This window comes from Oratosquilla oratoria, chromosome 18, assembly GCF_046742065.1.
Source record: "Oratosquilla oratoria isolate Oo_2021 chromosome 18, ASM4674206v1, whole genome shotgun sequence".
Classification (NCBI taxonomy): domain Eukaryota; kingdom Metazoa; phylum Arthropoda; class Malacostraca; order Stomatopoda; family Squillidae; genus Oratosquilla; species Oratosquilla oratoria.
This window is the reverse complement of record NC_134794.1, coordinates 21403157-21424691: the sequence shown is the minus strand read 5'-3', so window position 1 is coordinate 21424691 and position 21535 is coordinate 21403157. Positions and strand designations below refer to the sequence as shown.

The following is a 21535-nucleotide window of genomic DNA, read 5'->3' as shown; positions in this document are numbered from 1 at the left end:
GAAGTGCCTTTTTGTATTTACAGGGTGGGGGGGGAAATTGCTCGTGGGGTAGTGGGAAAGTAAGGAAAGAGGAGAAGGGGAGGGATTGCTGGGGAAATGGAAGGAAATGAGGAAGTAGAGGACTTGGCCCAAGCAGACCGCCGAAAAGTAAACAAGCGACCGCAAGCCCAACTGGAAGACGACGAAATGTCTAATAAGAATGTAAAGATTAGAAGTATAGATAGGAACAATACAGTAGAAAGTGATGAGAATATTTTCAAGGGATTTAAAGAGGGTGGGGGGGACATAAACCCCCCCCCCCCCGACTGACAAGACTAGAGGAGGTTGATAAGGTGATCGAGGTCTTGGAGAGTAGGTTAGGTCATACGAACACCATTTTACAAAGGGTTGAAAGATTGGAAGAACTAGAAAAGGCGAATAAAAACTTAACTGATGAAATAGAAGACCTAAAAAGACAGTTAAGAGATGTAAAGGTGGAGAATGAGGAATTGAAGAAGAATAAAGAAAACAGAGAGACAATAGCTAAAGAAGCTAAGAATTGGAAAACAACCCAAGAAGGAAATAAGGTTTCATTCACTGACATAGTCAAACAGCAATTGAAAGAACATACTGAAGACTCAGTTATTAAAGTGATGAGACAAAAGGAGAATATAGTAAGAGATTTAGCAGACAAGAAGAAATGTATAATTATATTAGGAATGGAAGAGAAACACAACCCAGATAGAACCACAAGAATCAAAGAGGAAAATGAAAAAGTAAGCCAATTACTAGAATCAGTTCAGGAAGATGAACCAGAAATTATGAAACAAATCGAAGAGAAATTTAGACTCGGAAAGTATAGCACAGACAAGACCAGACCAATCAAGATTAAATTCAAGTCACAAACAACGGCAGAGAATATCTTATCCAAAACAGGGAAACTAGCATTAAGTGAACAATATAAAAAGGGAAATGAATAAAGAGGAAAGAGAGGAAGAAAAACAGAAAAGACTGGAAGCTAAGGCAAAAAAACGAGAACAGAACGGAGTCAGAGAAAGAGATACTATTGGAGAGTAGTGAACATGAAACTAAGGAAGTTCGACATACAAAAGAAAAACATAAGGGAAACAGAGAACACAATGGAAGTGGCAGAAAACTAAGAGTGTCTTACACAAATATAGATGGATTAATAACAGGATTGAATGAGCTGAATGATTATTTGAAGGAAAAAGAACCAGACATAATGGGAATTGTAGAAACAAAATTAAAAGGCCCACTACCACCCAACAGTGTAGGACATGATGCATACAATTATTGGATTAGAAACAGAGTGAAAAAGGAAGGGGGTGGAGTTATGTTCCTGACTAAGAAGGATATAAACGTGAAAGGTGTCATATATGGAAAGAATACAGTAGAGATGATTATGATAGAAGTGGAAGACAGAGATAAGAAGAGCAGAAAATTTGTGATAAATTATGTGCCTCCAAAAACAGCCTCATGGGAGGAGAGTGAACATAAAAGTATGTTAGAGGACACAAAGATAACATTGAATAAAATAATGGAAGATGGAGGAAGAATAGTTATGATGGGCGACTTTAATTGCAAAGAAATCTGCTGGGAAGAAATGACAGTAAAGGGTGGAGACGACTCATGGGGAAACGCTCTACTTGAGATGATTATTGACCACACAATGACACAATGGATACAGGAGAACACTAGGTATAGAAATGAAGAAGAACCATCAAGACTAGACTTATTAATTACATCTGAACCTAGAATAGTGGACAAGATTGAATATAAAACACCAATAGGTAAAAGTGACCACATATTGATTGAACTGGAACTTAATGAAGAAAAATATATGAAAAGAAATTAACAATATAGAAAAGGAAGAATGATGTATGAAAAAACAAACTTTGATAAAATAAGAGAATTCTTTCAACAAGAAAACTGGGAAGAAATATACAAAGAAGAAACATCAGTGGAAGAGAAATGGAATATTTTGACAAAAATTTACAAAAAAGGAGTGGAAAAGTATGTCCCAAGACAAAAACAAGAAAAAGAATATGTAAAATGCTGGTACAACAAAAGTTGTAGGGAGTTAAAAGACAAAAGAGACAAAGCCTGGACCAGATGGAAAAAAGACAGAAAACCTGAAAAATGGAAAATATATACCGGTTATAGAAATGAATATGTACAAACGTGCAGAGAGGAAAAGAGAAAATATGAAAAAGACGTCATAGAAAAATGTAAAGATCAACCAAAACTATTCTACAGATTTGTAAACAATAAACTGAAAAACAAACAAGATTTGGAGAAATTAAGACAAGGGGGAGTTGAATACACTGAGGAAATGGAAATGGCGGAAATTATGAACAAACATTTTAAATCAGTGTTTACAAGGGAGAACATACAACCTGAAGAGATTGAATGGAAAGAGAAAGCCCCCCCTATAGAAGAAATAGAAGTATCAAAGAATGAAATATTGATACACTTGAGTAATCTTGATGTCAGAAAATCGCATGGACCAGATGAAATAGCAAACTGGATTCTGAAAGAATGCAGGAATGAACTGGCAGACAAAATACATAGCATAATAAGCAGTTCCTTGAAAGAAGGAAAAGTTCCAGAAGATTGGAAAAAAGCAAATATAGTACCTATATATAAAGGAGGAAATAAAGAAGAACCTACCAACTATAGACCAGTCTCTCTAACAAGTACAATAGCAAAAATTTGTGAAAGAATTATCAAAAATAGATGGGTAAAATACTTGGAAAAAAACAAAGTACTAAATCCAAGGCAATTTGGATTCAGACAAGGACGATCATGCGTCACCAATTTAATATGTTTCTATTCAAGGCTAATAGATATAATACAAGAAAGAGATGGATGGGCTGATTGTGCATTTCTAGACCTAAAAAAAGCTTTTGACAAAGTACCACATAAGAAGTTGCTTAAGAAACTAGAATCTGAAGGAGGAATACAAGGTAAATTACTAAATTGGATGGAAGACTTTTTGCAAGAAAGAAAAATGAGAGTAGTGATAAGAAACCAGCACTCAAAATGGGATGAAGTAATAAGCGGTGTCCCGCAGGGAACAGTTCTGGCCCCAATAATGTTTGCTATATATATTAATGATATGGATGAAGGAATTGAAAGCTATATGAGCTTCTTTGCAGACGATGCAAAACTACTGAAAAGAGTGAAAACTGAAGAAGATTGTGAATCACTACAGAGAGATCTAAATAAAGTACAGGAATGGAGTAGGAAGTGGGAGATGGAGTTCAATACAAAAAAGTGTAGTATAATGGAATTTGGATAAAGCAAAAACAGAATAACAGGATCATATAATTTGGGAGAAGAAGGAATAAAAAAAGTAGAAAATGAGAAGGACCTGGGAGTCATTGTTATGGATAATGTCACCTGAGAAACATATAAATAAGATTTTTGGAGAAACTTATAATTTAATAAGAACAATCAAAGTGGCATTTACATACCTGGATGAAGAAATGGTGAGGAAAATCCTAATCACCCTGATAAGACCAAGATTGGAATATGCAGCAACGATATGGTCACCAAGTACAAAAAAATGTATAAAAAAAACTTGAAAGAATACAAAGAGCAATTACAAAACTGGCACCAACACTCTCAAAACTATCATATGAAGAGAGACTACAAAAACTTGAACTACAGACACTAGAGCAAAGAAGAGAGGAGATTTGATAGCTATTTACAGAATCATGAAAGGCATAGAAATTACTGATAGAGAGAATCTGATAAAATGGGATGACAGAAATACAAGAGGACACGGAAAGAAAATAAAAAAAGACAGCTATAGAAGAGATTTGAAAAAGAACAGCTTTCCTCACAGAGTAATAGACAGTTGGAACAAGTTAGATGAGAAAGTGGTGTGTGCAAAAACAATACATGAATTTAAAAATTGTTTAGATAAAATGAGAAATGAAGACGGGACCCCACGAGCATAGCTCCCCTTCCCGTAAAATACAACTAGGTAAATACAACTAGGTACAACTAGGTAAATACACACACATATATATTCATACATATACACATATATTTTTTTCAACCACAAATCACTTTTAATTCCATGCCATCGCAGTCGAGACTGAGAGTCGCTCGATGGAGGCATCCATTGGAAATTGAATCGTGGACAAGCCAAGGATTTGAACCCAGCTAACCCGTAACAAAGTTACAGTGACATAGCGTATTGGGCTACGTCACTGTAACTTTGTTACGGGTTAGCTGGGTTCGAATCCTCGGCTCGTCCATGTTTCAGTTTCCAATGGATGCCTCCATCAAGTGACTCTCAGTCTCAACTGCAATGGCATGGAATTAAAAGTTATTTGTGGTTGAAAAAAAATATTAATTGATCACTGGGAACCATTCAGTGTGTAGGTATATACATATACATATATATATACATATACATACATACATATATATATATATATACAAGTATTTATATATACATTCATATATGTATATATGTGTATATGTGCGTGTGTGTGTGTGTGTGTGTATATATATATATATATATATATGAAAAGTTAGTATAGTCAGTAATAAAGTACCTATAGTTTTCTGGCGTTTACCTCACCACCCTTTCTATTCAAATATATATATATATATATACACACACACACATATATATATAAACTTATTCTAAATAGAAAAATTTAAGACCAATTTTCTTTTATTGAATTAACTAACTACATTGTGAAAATCAAAACTTTAATGAATCAGTTTTTAAAATGCATCTAAAACTCACAAGCACAAAAACAAACCCTTATGTAAATACACATATGCATATGCCAAACACCACTTTCCTCCTTCTAAGGATAGTGACCTACCAAGGCATGCATCCACCCTTTGCCTATCCTACACCCATTTGTTTTCATTTGTAAGCTTGTGGATGAAAGGCCATCCCTATCCACCTCCCCTCCACTGCCTTCTGTCTGGTCAAAAGCCATGCATGAAATAGAGCACATTCAGACAGACAGACACAACAGCCAAAGCTGGTTTACCCCACTTCATTACAAAATGTAAATACATAAACAAAATCAAATCAACTTACCTTAGCCTCTTCTCCAGCCACTAAATTCTTTAATTCTGTTATCTTGTCATTGATAGAGCATCTGTACCTCTTCTCAATGGCATTATGTGAACTTCTCTTCTCACCCTTTGGCAATGTTTGCTGAGCAATTACAGAGGGTGTTTTCATAGTACCACTAACCACCCGGGCCCAGGGTAACCGATCAGAGTCTAAAACTACTGGAATACCAGTTGCTAACACTGTGGTTGGATCAAGGGTCTGAATGGGTGTGGCTATAGTAGCAATAGTTGGTGCAGTATTCTTGTATACAACTGCTTGAGAGAGAGTCTGTACTGGAGTCCCCGTGGTGGTCGTTATGAGACTCTCAGGCTTTGAAACCACTACATGTTGAATCACTGTGGGTTGTTGTACCACTGAAGAGATTGTTTGTGGTGACTGAGTTGTGACCACCTGCTTGATTATCTGCTGAGGTTCTGATTGCTTTTGTTGGATCAACTGTTGTTGTGGTTGAATTACTTGCTGTTGCAAAACCTGTTGGGGTGGTTGTGTCAGGACCTGTTGGTACTGAGTTGTAGCCAGCCCAGTGCTGTTGGCAAGAGTTGCAGGAACTGCAACAACTGTTTGGCCATCAACTCTGGGAGCAACATGTGCTACCTGACGAACTACTGGGCTAGCTGAGGTGGCGACATTCTCTATACGTGTTGCTCCGTGGATCTGCTGCTGGAGCACTTGCTGCTGATTGGCCTGTACAAGGAACTTCTCACCTTTGATGTTTACAGGCACATTGGAGCGGACTATGTCAACTGGGGCATTGATTGTGTTCACAGCATGGCTTACCCCATGTGTTGGTGTTGAGTTATGACTGAGAGAGGCAGTATGGTTAACAGAGGTGTCCACAACAGGAGATGCTGTGTTTAAAGTACCATCATCTTGCCTCAATACTTCTCCCAAATCACAATCCCAATCTTTGATGTCATCCAGCTCTAGATCTGGCCAATTCATCTGACTTAGAAAATCTGTTGGATTAGAAAAGAAAAAATATTATGAGTAACTGCTGAAACAAAAAATTACCTAGTATAATAATTTTACATCAAGTCTCAAATTAAACCACTTTCTCAATTTTATGTGATGCATAACATATGAACAAAGGAGACTGCAAAAGACCATAAGGCTTACACTAGGCAGTTCCATGTCCATTACCACCTGTCATCCCCATCTATAAAGTTGTCCGTTTCTTAAAACAACCAACAGTTTCAGCACTAACTACATGGTTAAGTTTATTCCATTTGTTGACCACCCTATTAGTAAACCAATTCTTCCCTATTTCCTTCTTTAATATGATCTCATTTGCATCACCCTTGATCTTTTGATCCACTTGAACACCTCTATTAGATCACCCTGCACTCTGTGTCTTTCCAGAGAGTGTAAGTTAAGGTGCCTAAGCCTCTCGTAGCATGTTTAGCTAATCGCCATTAGTTAGAAAATGCTTCTGTACATACTTCTGCAATGTTACCACAAGGCTTAACCCTTTAGTTAAGTCAAATTCTTGCTCACAGCATCAGCTGCCATATCTACAATGCATCACACTACATTACAAAATATAGTCACTGCTGTATTACTTATTCTCTTTCACTCTGGGTAATAATAAACACAGAAAACATGATCAAACCAATTCACAGAATCCGGGGGTAACTCATGTACAACTACAAAAAATATATATGATCAAGATGCCAATGCCAGCATCATTGTGTACTCACTTGTACATCATGACACCTACATAGGCATCATTGTGCTGGAAAAGTTAAGAGTACAAATTGTAATGCCCTTGGATTTATGATTAGCCTCCTGACAACTGATATTCATCCATTCACCAAGTTTGAATCCTTTTTGAATCCCTGATTTAGAATCTTGACTACATCCAACCCCAAACAATTAGAATCAGTACAAAGGTGATCGATTCTCCCTTATAAGGTGGAAAAAACCCTTAGTACATAGATATACAAAGGTGATGGTCAAAGCAAGAGGCATGGCTTTCCTTACATGAAAAGGTTAGTATCAATGGAGGACAAACCTGCACATAATAACTCTTGTATACTCCTGCAGCCACAACAATGTCCTTCCAAAAGTGGTTCAGAAAAGGATCTAGACTCAGGACATCCTGGAGGGAATGGAGGACTTCCTCAGCTTGGTCAGTGACTGACCAAACCCATACAAGTACCTACAGTAACTATCTTTACTGCTATAACAGTTCATGGCCAGTCCGGCTGACAAGATTCTCCATAAAGATTGAAGCAGTGATTACTACAGTCCATAAAGAAATTGGCCAGTCCAGCATCCAACCAACAGAACTTTTAGAGTTACCACTGGGGCGGGTGAGGGTTGGGGTTACCTAGTCATTAATACAAAATTCATATCCCTCCAATACACCAATGTTGATGTCTACAATCACCTTATCAGCAGAACTTTCACACTTCTTCCCTAAAGGTAGATAATTCTCTGACATTAACTACATGAAACCTTCTAATCATTACCTCACATTATCATATCAACTCACTAACTACAAATTGAAATCTTACATGCAACACACCCAACCAGTCATACCTGAATTTTACTTATGTCATTAATGATGACTGACTTGTGTCAGATACTTGGTACTTTGGACTCAGCCCCTGCCTAGGCTCCCATGGGAAGCTTTCATAGATCGAGGCCCTACCAGGCAAGACTACTCCATATGAGGTTGTTATGTTAATACACTAAGGACTTCAGTGACATTCCTATAAACCAGTCATGCAGTAATATGGCCAGAGACTAGCCTCCACTCCAAGAAGACTGATGTTTACTTGTAACTTCCACTACCACTCCCTTCTGCTGCCCTCCATGACCCAATCTCATCAAAAGTAGTCTATAATGACACACACTGGTTATTTGTGATAAAATATAAATTTACAGTGTTACCTTTAGACAGAAATTTGGTAAAATTCCAGAATCATACAAACATGGGCAATTAATCTGAAGCTTACATTATGATAATGGATAATGATTATCCAATAGCTCTTAACTTCACACAACATACCTCACTTAACCAGTTCAGTACAACTCAAATTCTCACAGGCAATATCGATTGCCATATGTATTACCATCACACTACTTGCATTATAGTCATTGCTGTATTACTTATCTCTTTTATTCTGAGTAAAAAAAAAACACGGAAAATGTGATCAAACAAGTTCACAGAACTTGGGGGTAACTCATACACAACTTCAAAAAATATATATATAATCAAGACACTGACACCAGCATCCTCATGTACCCACTCATGCCTACTGACACTTATCTATGCGTCATCATACTGAAGTGGTTAACCTAATGTAACCATACCAAAGAAAAAAATTACCTTTCAAAAAAAGTGTTTGTATGATACTGGAATAGAACCCCAAAATGACAATTCAATATTCTGCCAGTCCCCTTCAGAAAAAGATCTCAACAAGAAATCTAACCTTTTATCGAAGAAGGGTTCTTTGACTTTGATACAAAACTATTAATGTAGATATGGAGCCACACTGGTGCCTTTGACTTTTCACACAAGTGATATCCAACATAGAACATAGGGGTATGATTACAATAAAATCATGTTGCACTAATGAGAAAATACTGATGATATAGCCGAGATATCTTATTAATTCTAGTAGATCAAGAACTGGTAACCACACCTCACATGATGCACAAACACTAAACAACTTGTATTATAAGTTCATAACGCCTTTGGAATCCATCTGTTTCATCATGATCTTGCATGACCAATGTCATTGCCCACAGAATGCAAGGGGGTGGGGGGGTAACACTAGGGCATTAAAACATAAGTTACTGTCAACTACCTCCTCTTCATTTTAATCCCGAAGACACAATATCACAAATATTGCAGTCGTATAAACCATAAGAGGAAATATAGATTTCTACCGTGTAATTAATTCTTGCACACCTGAGGTGAATCAACATCGCCCTGCAACATACGCACGTGCAATCTAATACTTGGATCACGACACATGTAGCACTGTCCTACCTTCCTCAACAAAGTCATCTGGAAGAACAACATCACCCTCCATGATGAAGGTATCACTGTAACAAGGTTGACGTTGACCTCGTCCTAGTAATGGTGGAAGAGATGCATTAGACATCCTTCCTACAAAGATCTCCGGACTTCACTACCATGGCGCGATGTTGCCTCATAGATTGCAGCCAATCATAAGCGATAACCGCCTGAGAACCCACCAATCACAAGCCTAGTACACCATCGCGCGATTTGACGTCATCGTGCCGTGACGTAGCACGTAAACACATGACGATGCCAGTAATACATTTGAGAGTTACTAAAGAGACGTAAAAACCCAAGCATTAATGCGAATTACTCATAGGAGCTTTGTAAGATCATCTGATTGATATGAACCTGCGTTGAGATTGTGAGCTACAAAGTACCATTAGTTAGTTAAAAGTCTTAAGTATTTGTATAATGGCAACGCTCCCGCGAGTACCTTATACACACGAAAATGTTTAGTATACTTTTATAGCTTACTGCTTTCACATACAGTGTAAAAACTATGTGAACAGTCACGGAATCTGAATAATACATTTACATGTTTGTAGCATCAAAGAGTAGCCTTATCTAATAAAGTGCGATGTGTGTTTCTTAGCTCAACAAAATCCTGTTTCATGCACGATGGAGTTGACCCCGGTGTTCGTTTTGTTTTGGTCGCCAGACGATTTAATTCAGCTGCGCGGTACACTTGAGCAGTCGCGATAAATATCGCTCATGTTGAAGCGTACATGTGTTGTTCAATTGGACGCATGACAATTTTAATCTGTTGTATTGCAACCACAAAATTAGTAAATAGTTGCACCCCTTCTCATGTGATTTGTTTTAGTACACCTATAATAATTCTTATATATTTTGAACCAAGATATGTAAGATCATCTGCTTTGCAGACATACAATTACAAGTCCTGCGTGCGCTAGTATATTCCATTCTGATTTTTGTCTTGCCGAGTGTTGCAAGATGCTGCCCAGTAGTTTCCTCTACTTTTTGTCTTGGTATCATCACAGTTCATTTTAACATCACCCATTTTTGTAGAATCTTGAAGGGACATGTACTTTCATTAATCCCTTCGCCAATGAAAGGTTATCCTACTGATGAATAAAATTGATGGACGCTAACAAGAATAAAACAACGGTCCTAGCCAAACTCACCTGGTGGCCTCAAAACAACAACAAATTTATCCCAGACACAATCCCGGGTAGACCTTACTCTCCTGAAGGCCAGACACTAACTGACTGTTACTAACAAAGAATTGACCCTCCCGCTGCGGAGAGGGCTCCTCTCAGCTGAAATAAATAACCTGACGGCATTTCAAATATACGGCAGTTGTTGAATTTAGTGAAGTCGGAGACAATTTAAACACTTACGCTGAATGAAATAACTTGGCGACAGCCAGAATAAACGTCCATCACAGAACCAAGCCTAAGCGTTATATACTTATAGCATCCATCAGCTTTAGTAGAAATCCCGGAAGAAGATTTTTCCTCCGCATACAGTTCCAGTTTTAAGAAACGAACAAGTTTTTCTTTCTTTTTCATTGCTGAATCTCCGAACATGACATTACAGAGGCGGGTCCAGGATATATTTATTTATGGATGTTGTCCAAAGGTTTACTTTCTTGGTATTTACTACGAATTGACATCGCCCTGATGGGTGGGTGCCAATTCGCTCAGACCTCGTGGATAGCGCGAGGAGGCACCAACATGCTGACCTACCTCTTACCGGTATGAGGGGGAAAATGTTGATCCGGCAACTAATGCACCTTCGGCATTAAGAGCAAAACATTCCCATACAAGCAGTAGAAATTAATGCCTCCGCATTACTTTGATATTACAGCACCATGGAGGAATAGGAAGGAATGGAGAGAAATTATGGAAAGGAGGGGGGAAATAGAAAGATTGCCGGATTCCGGCATACATACATACATACATATACATATACCAAGGCTTTCTTCCCCCTTACAAGGGGGGTAGCCAAAAAGGACAAGGCACAAAAACATTCCCACCCATCTCATCCCCGAAAACACTCCACACCCCTCCACCTTCCCTCTCATCTTAGCACCTCCTAGATGACGGGTCATCCCTGCACCCTGTCCACTGCCCTGGGTCAGAAGCAGTGTCGCAGGACACAGCACATCCACAGCAAGGCCGCTTCATTAAATCGGCGACCCCCCCCTCTCCGTCCCCCCATATACAGGAGAGGACGGGGAGAAATCCCTTCGGGCTGCGTCAAAAAATTTTGCTCACACACACTACCTCACCCCCATTCCCCCGTCCAATCCACCTCATGCATCACAACATTTTCCATATACAACCATTCTCCATTCATCCCTGTCTTCTGTCCTCTCCCGTCCTTCCTCAACAGACATTCCCCTCTTCCCCAAAGCCCCCTTCACCCCATCCATCCATCTCATCCAAGGACGTCCCCTCATGTTCACTCCCCCCACATCTGCCTTCCACACCTCCTTTACTAGTCTTTCTTCACTCATTCTTTCCATGTGTCCAAACCATCCCAATACTCTTTCATCCACCCTATCTCCCAGCTCCCTTTCCACCCCTGTTCTCCTCCTCACTTCCTCATTTTTCACTCTATCTAGCCTAGTAACCCCCATCATACTTCTCAGACACTTCATCTCAAACACATTCAAGTTCCTTCTCTCTTCCTCTCTCATGTTCCATGTTTCTGCTCCATACAGTGCTGTTGGCACAATCACTCCTTCATACAGTCTCCTCTTAGCATCCATTCCCAGATTCCTATTCCTCATTACACTCTTTAAACCACCAAGGCATTTACTCGCTTCTCTCAATCTACATTCTACCTCCACCTTCACTCCACCCTTTCCTGCCACATTTGCACCCAAATATCTAAAACTATCCACTTCCTCCAGTTGCTCTCCCTTAATGCTCACTTCCAGATTACTGCCACTTTCACCTCTTGTACATCTCATCACCTTACTTTTACCCACATTTATCTTCAGCTTTCTTCTATCACACACTCTCCCAAACTCTGTCACCAGCTTCCTCAATCCCTCCTCCGATCCTGCCACAAGCACAGTGTCGTCCGCAAACAACAGCTGGCTCACCTCCCACTTTTCTCCATTTTCCTTAACCATCTCCAATCCCTGACCCACTACCCTTGCATTCACCTCTCGCACCACCCCGTCCATGTATAAGTTGAACAGCCAGGGTGACATAACGCAGCCCTGACGAAGTCCCACCTTTACCTCGAACCACTCACTCTCTCCATTTCTAATCCTGACACAAGCTCTACTACTCTCATAAAAACTCTTGACAGCTCCCAGAAGCTTTCCTCCTATCCCGTATATCCGCATAACCTCCCACAGTGCCTTTCTGTCTACCCTGTTTTAAGCCTTTTCCAGATCCATAAAGGCCCAGAAAACATCCTTCCCCTTACCTATAGCTTTCTCACATATCTGTCTTACCACAAAAAACTGATCTACACAACCTCTACCTGTCCTAAACCCACACTGTTCCTCACCAATTACTCCCTCTGTTCCTCTCCTAATCCTCTCAGTCAAGATCCTCCCATAAGCCTTCCCAACTACACTTAACAAGCTAATCCCTCTGAAACTACTACATTCATACTTGTCCCCCTTTCCTTTGTAAAGTGGAACTATACACGCGCTCCTCCAGTCCTCTGGCACTCTACTTTCTCTCCAGCAAACATTAAATAACCTCACCAACCAGTCCACCATCACTATACCTCCTTTTTTAAGACATTCTGCATGGCATCCATCCAGATCAGGTGCCTTACCTGCTTTCATCATCTTAACTGCTGCCTTCACTTCACCCTTCCTTATTTCTCCTCCATTTTCCTCACTCATCACTCTCATTTTTTTAGCATTTCCAACTGCAGCTATCTTTCCCTCCTTATCCTCCTTCACATTAAGCAACTCCATAAAATATTCTGCCCATCTTCCCCTTACTGCCTTCTCCTCCATTATCATCTCTCCATCTGCACCTTTTACCTTTTCTTCTCTACTTGATTCGCCTCCTCTTCCTCTCTTAATTTCTTTCCAAAACATCTTTTTATTACTTTCAACATTTTCTGTCATACTCTTACCCCATTTTACATCTGCTCTCCTCTTTGCCTCCTTTACCTTTTTCTTTACTTCTCTTTTCTTTTCCCTGTACGTCTTATATGACTCCCTCGTCCTACTTTGTAACCAATCTGTGAAAGCTCGCTTCTTCTCTTCTACAACCTTCTTCATTTCCTCATCCCACCATTCACTACCCTTCCTTCTATTTCCTCCTGACCTTCTTGTTCCACACACCATCCTTGCACACTTTGTGACTCCCTCCTTGAACCATCCCCATTCCTCCTCCACACCTACCTCCACTCTATCCTTTACTCTCTCCCACTCCTCCTTCAGCTTCCTCTTGTACTCCTTCTCCTTTTCCTCTTCGTTTAGAGAGTTCACTCTAAGTACCTCCCTACCTTTTGTCCCTTTCCTCTTCCTCCATCTGTCCTCCACTCTCAACTTACCTTCCACCAGAAAATGATCTGATATTCCCCCACCCTCTCCCCTTAGCACATGTACATCCCTAACTCTTCCTATCATAATCCTATTTACCACTACATAGTCCATTAAAGCTCTATCTACCACCTTTCCCTCCACCACCCTCTCCCATGTGTACTTATGCTTGACTTTCTTCCGAAACACTGTATTTGCTATCATCAACTCTCTTTCTAGACACATTTCCACCATCAAATCTCCACTACGATTCTTTCCTGGAACTCCACATTTCCCAACCACTCCATGAATTGGCTCCTTTCCTACCCTAGCATTAAGGTCTCCCAGTACTATTACATTTACACTTCTCCCTAAACCCTCTATGCACTCATTTAAATCTATCCAAAAGGCCTCCCTTTCTTCTACATTCTTCTCACTGCCAGGCCCATATGCACTTACAAAAACCCACATCTCCTTTCCCAGTTTCACCTTCATCCACATTATCCTTGAGGAAACCTCCTTCCACTCCACTACACGTTTACCTATCTCTTCACTTACTAGTATAGCCACCCCTTCCCTCCCTCGCCCTCTCTTCACTCCTGATAACCTCCCACTTACACTCCCAAACTTACAATCGCCCTTCCCTTTCAGCTTAGTTTCACTCAAAGCCAACACATCCATCTTTCTTCTCACAAACATACTACCTATCTCTTCCCTTTTACTCTCATCTGTACCACATCCACGCACATTAAAAGACCCAAACCTTAGGGTGCTGGACCGAGGCCCTCCAGCCCCTCTTATGCCTCTGCCTTTTTTTGTAGGAATGTGCCCTGTAGGGCTACAAGGAGAGGGATGCCTAGTCCCAATCCCCGTCCCTTTTTTTTTTTTTTTCTCGCCTCTTACGATCCAAGTGGGAATACTTGGTGGCAGTATTCTTTTCCCCCACCACGGATTCCGGCATACAGGAGATTGTTATTTTAGGTGAGAGTAGGGGCGGTATCGCACACGGGAACGGAAAGGATGATATGATGTGTGTTGTGTATGTGAGTTGATCATTACTTAAGACTACTGCTAAAACTAGTCTCTGTTAATACATTTTTATATAAACTAAAGCTATCTATAGATATTTGCATTGGCAAGTGCCTATGCTTGTTCTTGGGTTATTGATGGGGAGGGGGGTACATTGACGTTGGGACTTGGGAATACTTCCCGCGATCATGATTTTACTTGCTAAGTGCGTAGTGTATTGTGGTGTGGTCGGATTATCGCCTCGCGTTCTTTCGAAGCTCAGCGGTAATCTAGCGTGTTCCTAGTGTAGCGTTATATTTTTATCTGTAAGGGAGCATGTTTTCGTTGTTTACCTGTATAAGCATGCTATAGATGTGGAAGACTTTTTCGTGTATATATATTATTATTGTGGGGATGCCAACCTCCTTCTGTAGCGCGTGTTAGTACTTTGTTATGAACTGTTTGCAATGTCTGCACGAATATCTTCGGAAGTGTGTGTAGTGGTATTACAGAATATGTTAGAGTTCTCCGGATGAGTGCAAGATACAGGGTTTTCTTGTTATTCATAGAAAAGTTTTTGAATCTCTGTAGCGAATTTATTCAGTTTAACAAAAGCTTTGAATCTGCCTCGACGAATGCCTTCACTACCATTCCCAGCCTACACGTTACTTCTGGCTGCTGCGAAGCAAATGTATTCAGCTGAGGAAGACCCTTTCACCCTGCATGGCAAAAAAAAAAAAAAAAAAAAGAGAGAGAATGGTTTGATTATGGTTAACGCCATATGACTTGGCCCAGCTTAGGGGTCTCTCCCTCGGCATGAAAGAGTTGAACAGCGTCACACCACAGCCAAGTGACCCAAACACGTCAATTTAGCCATATCCTCCAGGGTGTTCGTGTCTGCAGACGGGGGCAATGAGTTCAGTCCGTCAACGAGAAAAACATTCTCACCCATGTCGGCAGACATTGCGTGATGCTCGATTGGGGGGCGGGGCTTGAGTATCGTGACATCACCTGTCGTTCGATAAGACACACGTGAGATGGAAGTGTTTTTTCTTTCCCTCGTGGTTCTCCAATACTCACTTGTCTCCATTATTTCAAACGTGAATCTGAGAACAGGAGCCCTCTTGACGTGTCAAAGGGAATGGAGATCAACAACCACAGGGTAAAGCTGGAAAGAAGGAAATGTATTTCCACCAACCGCTTCGGCAATGGATGGAATATAATTCCCATTGAAGTAAGACAGTTCGAAGTTTTAGGATTGAGCTGGATAAACACCTAAGTAATATGATATAATGCGGATCATGGGCTCTAAAAAGAGTGACGCAAACAATGTCATCATGTTAAGACAACAAGGCAGGACTCGTAGTAATGGATTTATATTGGACAATAGGCAAGAACTGGTTTACCAATAGAGTGGTCAACGAATATAATATATTTAGTAACCATGTAGTGAGCGCTGAAACTATTGGTTGTTTTAAGAAAAGGTTAGACAACTTTATGGATGGGGGATGACAGGCGGTAATGGACATGGATCTGCCTAGTGTAAGCCTTATCATCTTATGGTCTCTCGTATTCTCCTTCATTCTTATGTTCTTAATGTCTGTTGATTGTTTATATTGTTTTATTTGTCTGTTTGGATGTTTGTTATCTCTATTATTTTCTTTTCTGCACTCTACCACGTTCTAGGTTGAAAAGTCTCCTATCGATTATTTTTTTATCATTGCAACCCATTGTTATGACTCATACACAGTACAATACACGGTTATCTGGTTAGTCCTAAACCTCAATTGTACTGAACGACAACCACCGTGCTACCTGCCAAATGCCCCAGTTACAAATGAAGTCTAAAGATATTTATACTTTTGGTAGGAAGCTTCCAAGCCGCTTGAATGCTATCTTCCCAGAGGCAGCTTTTTAGTACGTCTTTCGCGATAACCAGCGCTTTTATCCCTGGTGACAATACCCCACCGAAAGAGTGGAGTCATGCAAGTGGTTAGGAACAAATATAAAGACAGCAGCAGAAACAAAGACATTGTAGATTTTTTTTCTGAGTGGAAATTAATCCCCAATCATAGATTTTGTTTGCAACTTTGCACGTTCGAAAGTTATATGTCAGGATCCTAATAGAACAGATTCCTAAAAATAGAATCTCTTTATGGTGATGGGAAAGTATGATGGTGGAACACCACGATGAATACTAATATTATATTACCTGGCTGGTGGGGAGGGGGGTGTCACACACTCTATAAAGATCAGAGGCCAATCCTCTGGGCTTTAGCCTCCCCCCTCCTCCCTACACCAATGTTTTGACGGTCTACTTGGTTAATGAATAAATAATAGGTAAATATGTTAATATTGAATTTTTAGACCAGTAAATAAAAACACATTGCTGGGGTTTCTTCAAATGCACGTTACAGGTTTTATTTTGAAAGTGATGATAGTTTCATTCCGAACCAAACGTAAAACTTTGCATTTGTTTTAGAGAAAGTCTATAACCTGAAAAGTCTATCTATACACAATGCACAGATAGGGGGACCAGCAATGGGTACCTGCTTGTGGTGGTCTTGCGAGACGAACGTCAGAAAGAATAATCTCCCTGCCGCCCGTCCTCAAAACCTATACATCCTTCACGGAAGTGCAACCCCGAGAAGATGGCATTTGATCTCCGGACTGGGCCTAGGATATCTCCTCTATGAAATATATATATATATATATATATATATATATATATATATATATATATATATATATATATATATATATATATATATATATATATATATATATATATATTTTTTTTTTTTTTTTTTTTTCTTTCCTGTTTTTTTTTTTTTTTTTTTTTCTCAAAGCAAGCTAACAATCCACTGATTGATTCTCTCTTCTTTCTGCCAGCCGGTGGTAAAGAATAAAAAAGAGGGGCAAACAAACGCGACACGGAAACGTACCCAACGTCTTTTTCCAGGGAAATGTGTGGAAGGACCCAATGGCACCTGCTGTGGGGTCGCGGGTTTCCAGTCACTCGATGTCTCGACAACAATTATCATTATTTACCAGAAGGATAACAGACAAGCTACACCCATGTGTTGCTCTGATTATCAGTTACACGGTACAGAATGGGAGCTTTTGTCTATAGAAAGTCTCTGGCATAGAACAAAACAAAGCTATAATTACGCACCATTTCGTGCAGAGTGCACGCTTTTTACGGGGCTGGAAAAAAGGTGCGAGCAGGTGTATTTTTATTTGTTTATCGTTTAACTTATTTATTTACTTATTTACAAGTACTTATTTATTTACCATTGTTATTATCATTGCTATTATCGTTATTATTATTATTATTATTATTATTATTATTATTATTATTATTATTATTATTATTATTATTATTACTATTATTATTATTATTATTATTATTATTATTATTACTATTATTATTATTATTATTAATTATTATTATTATTATTATTATTATTATCATTATCATTATTATTATTATTATTATCATTATTATTATCATTATTATTATAATTATTATGATTATTCTTAATTATTATTATTATTATTATTATTATTATTATTATTATTATTCTTAATTATTATTATTATTATTATTATTATTATTATTATTATTATTATTATTATCATTATTATCATTATCATTATTATTATCATTACTATTATTACAATTTATAATTATTATTGTCATTACTATTGTCATTATTATTTTCCCTTTTTCAGTCAACATCGTTATGGACCAGGACGTCTTCTGTCTTCACGCTCTGCCAGCGTCATCCACTCCAGTCTTCTAAATAACATCAACGATGGACTATGAAACTCGTGCTCTAAAACTGGTTCAGTTCTGGTGCAAAGTGGATGAGGAGGAGGAGGATGACTGGGGAGAAGGGAGATGAGGCAGGGGTTTGGGGAATAGGCAGGAAGACGGGGGGGGGGGAGGAAGTGGGAAGGGGGAATACATATACAATGTGTGTACGTGTGTGTATTTACCTTATGTGTATGTGTGTGATTCAACATGGTCTTGGATCACGTGTTGGACTCGTGATCGACAGCTATATTCCTCCCGAAAGAGAGCTCAAAGCTCATATATGACTGATCTACGGGTAATTATGTGATCTTACACGCACACACACACCCAGTAGAGTAATGATTCGCAGCGCTGTGATACTAAAATTATTTCAGCCCTGGGCGGGATTCGAACCCGGACCGCCGTAGTGGCGAGTGTGCGTGTGTGATTCACCATGGTCTTTGATCACGTGTTGGACTCGTGATCGACAGCTATTTCCCTCCCGGAAGAGAGCTCATATATGACTGATCTATAGGTAATACTGTGACCTGACGCACACACCCACCCAACTTCCCGCCCACGAGAGTTGGTGTGTATGTGTGATTCATCATGATCTTTGGATCACGTGTTGGACTCGTGATCGACAGTTATTAACCTCCCGGATAAGAGCTCAGAGCTCATATGACCGATCTATGGGTAATATTGTGACCTTACCAGCACAGTGTGTGTGTGTGTATGTGTGTGTGTGCTTGCGTGTGTGTGTGTGTGTGTGTGTGTGTGTGTGTGTGTGTGTGTGTGTGTGTGTGTGTGTGTGTGTGTGTGTGTGTGTGTGTGCGTGCGTCCGTGTGTGGGATACAAACGAATAACATGTAAAACTATTTGGTCCTCCAATCCTTCAGTCAGTAACACACACGATGCTCTGAAATCTTTATTAGGATCATGCGGTCAAGTTGTATTTTCTTTTGATATCACTATATCAGATAATTCTACGACAAAGAAGATATGATAATAATAAAGATGAATAAGATAGATATAAAATAATCGCGGAAATCTTTGCCGAGTTGGGAAATACGTATACCCGGGAAAGTCGGAGCAAACATCACTACGACCCCGAATAACATCGGGTTCTTTGTTTATGACCTTCGCCAGATAAGGGCCAAGGTTGTCTAATGTTGTTGCAGATTGACTGAGATATGAATAAAGACTTGCTAAACAGCTACAACACTCCCTGTCCAGTCATCGTGAAATATGTATGACTAAGCTAAGAGAGAGAGAGAAAAGCACCATCAAGCAGTGTATTTCAAATCGTTGTTTCATTTCTAAATGTGGTGTTTCTTGAGGCTAATAAAATCATATGGCGTTAGTCAGAAAAGAATACCTGAAAGATGTTACTTTGTCGAAGGCGTTGAAAGAATCCAGTCAAAGGAAAGTAATTTCTGGTTTGGTCCGACGTTCATTTGTAAGCACGAATTCACGCTGACAACACTTTCTATTTTTACGCATTTTGTCGTGAATGATAAACAACAATGTAACTATTTAGTGCAAATCCTATGCGCATTGATATGTACGTACATATTTGTACTATTTCTTATCATTTATGGCAACGCGTATACTCGTAATTAATAAATGGTGGTGAAAGCGCGTCAATGTTAACGGTTTTTGTGGCTGCCATGAAACGCCCAAACACTAGTCATATTTACAATAGACTGTCCCTGTACCCATAAACAAATAGCCAACGCTACTATCATGCCATCTGGTGTTAAAGTTTGAAGTTTAATAAAAAATAACGCAAGCATATAAACACACACCCTTTACAGTATCGACATCTTTTTACTGATCCATTAGAAAGACAATGAGATGTTTCAATGTTCAAGCCATGTATCATTTATTTCCACGAGAATGAAAATAAAGTGTTATACTTCGTCCAGTACTATGATATAAAGAATTACCTAGGTTTATGAATATATGAATAAAATATGATATAATAAATGCTTTTGAAAGAAGTGCGACCTTGTAATAGTTGAACAATCTAGCGTAAAAGAATTAACGAATAAATAATTAGTATATATATAAATATATACATATATATATATATATATATATATATATATATATATATATATAATAGTAAAATTAATAATATCGCTTTGATAACATCTTAAACACATTTGTCATTACGTCCTATTTCTATTATATATTTTAGGAATGGATGCTCTGCTCAATTTGTATTTCAAATTTCATCACCCTGACAGAGACAACAAAGACCAATTTTTGATGCACGACTCAAATGGGCGACCACCAAGGTGCATACTACAACTGAAAATGGGCTTCATACAAAGATAAATGGGATAGCTTAATTAAAACAATTATCTGAATGGCTCAATTGTAGAATCTCCCCTCCCCCACTTATCAATACAGTGTTCCGCCGTCGCTCTGCGCCGTCACCCAGGTATACATACACGCACACACACACACACACACACACACACACACACACACACACACACACACACACACACACACACACACACACACACACACATATATATATATATATATATATATATATATATAATGTATATATATATATATATATATATATATATATATATATATATATATATACATATACCAAAGGCTTTTTCACCCTTACAAGGAAGGTAGCAAAAAAGCAAAGGTATAGAAACCACTCCCACCCATTCCATCCCTAACATCATACTCCACTCCCCTCTACACTCTTCCCTCCCTCTCATCTTGACACTTCCTGGATAACGGGTCATCCCTGCATCTCGCCCACTGGTCTGGGTCAGAAACAGTGTCGCAAGACACAGCACATTCACAGCAAGGCCGATTCATTTAATCGGCGATTCCCCTATCCGTTCCCTCAGGCTGAAAAGGAGAAGATGGGGGAGAAATCCCTCCGGGCTGCGTCAATATATTTCTCACACATACTCCCTCACCCCCATCCCCCACCCATTTCTCCTCATGCATCACAGCATCATCCGTACACAACCATTCTCCATTCACCCCTATCTTCTGTCCTCTCCCGTCCTTCTTCAACAGACATTCCCCTCTTTCCCGATGCCCCTTTTACGCCGGTTTAGGAACATT

General features: G+C 39.2%; 1 protein-coding gene across 3 annotated transcripts in view; it reads right to left on the bottom strand.

Moving 5' to 3' along the window:
* SREBP (Sterol regulatory element binding protein) overlaps positions 1-21535 on the bottom strand; it is a 75654-nt gene that overhangs the window by 18318 nt on the left and 35801 nt on the right. For 2 of the 3 annotated variants that reach the window (XM_076201677.1, XM_076201676.1), the window contains exon 2: positions 5075-6069. In XM_076201677.1, coding sequence (XP_076057792.1) covers positions 5075-6055 — 981 coding nt within the window. In that variant the 5' untranslated portion in view covers positions 6056-6069. Of the gene's footprint in view, positions 1-5074; positions 6070-9113; positions 9281-21535 lie in introns of those variants that run through there. The other variant, XM_076201675.1, reaches the window with a different exon arrangement.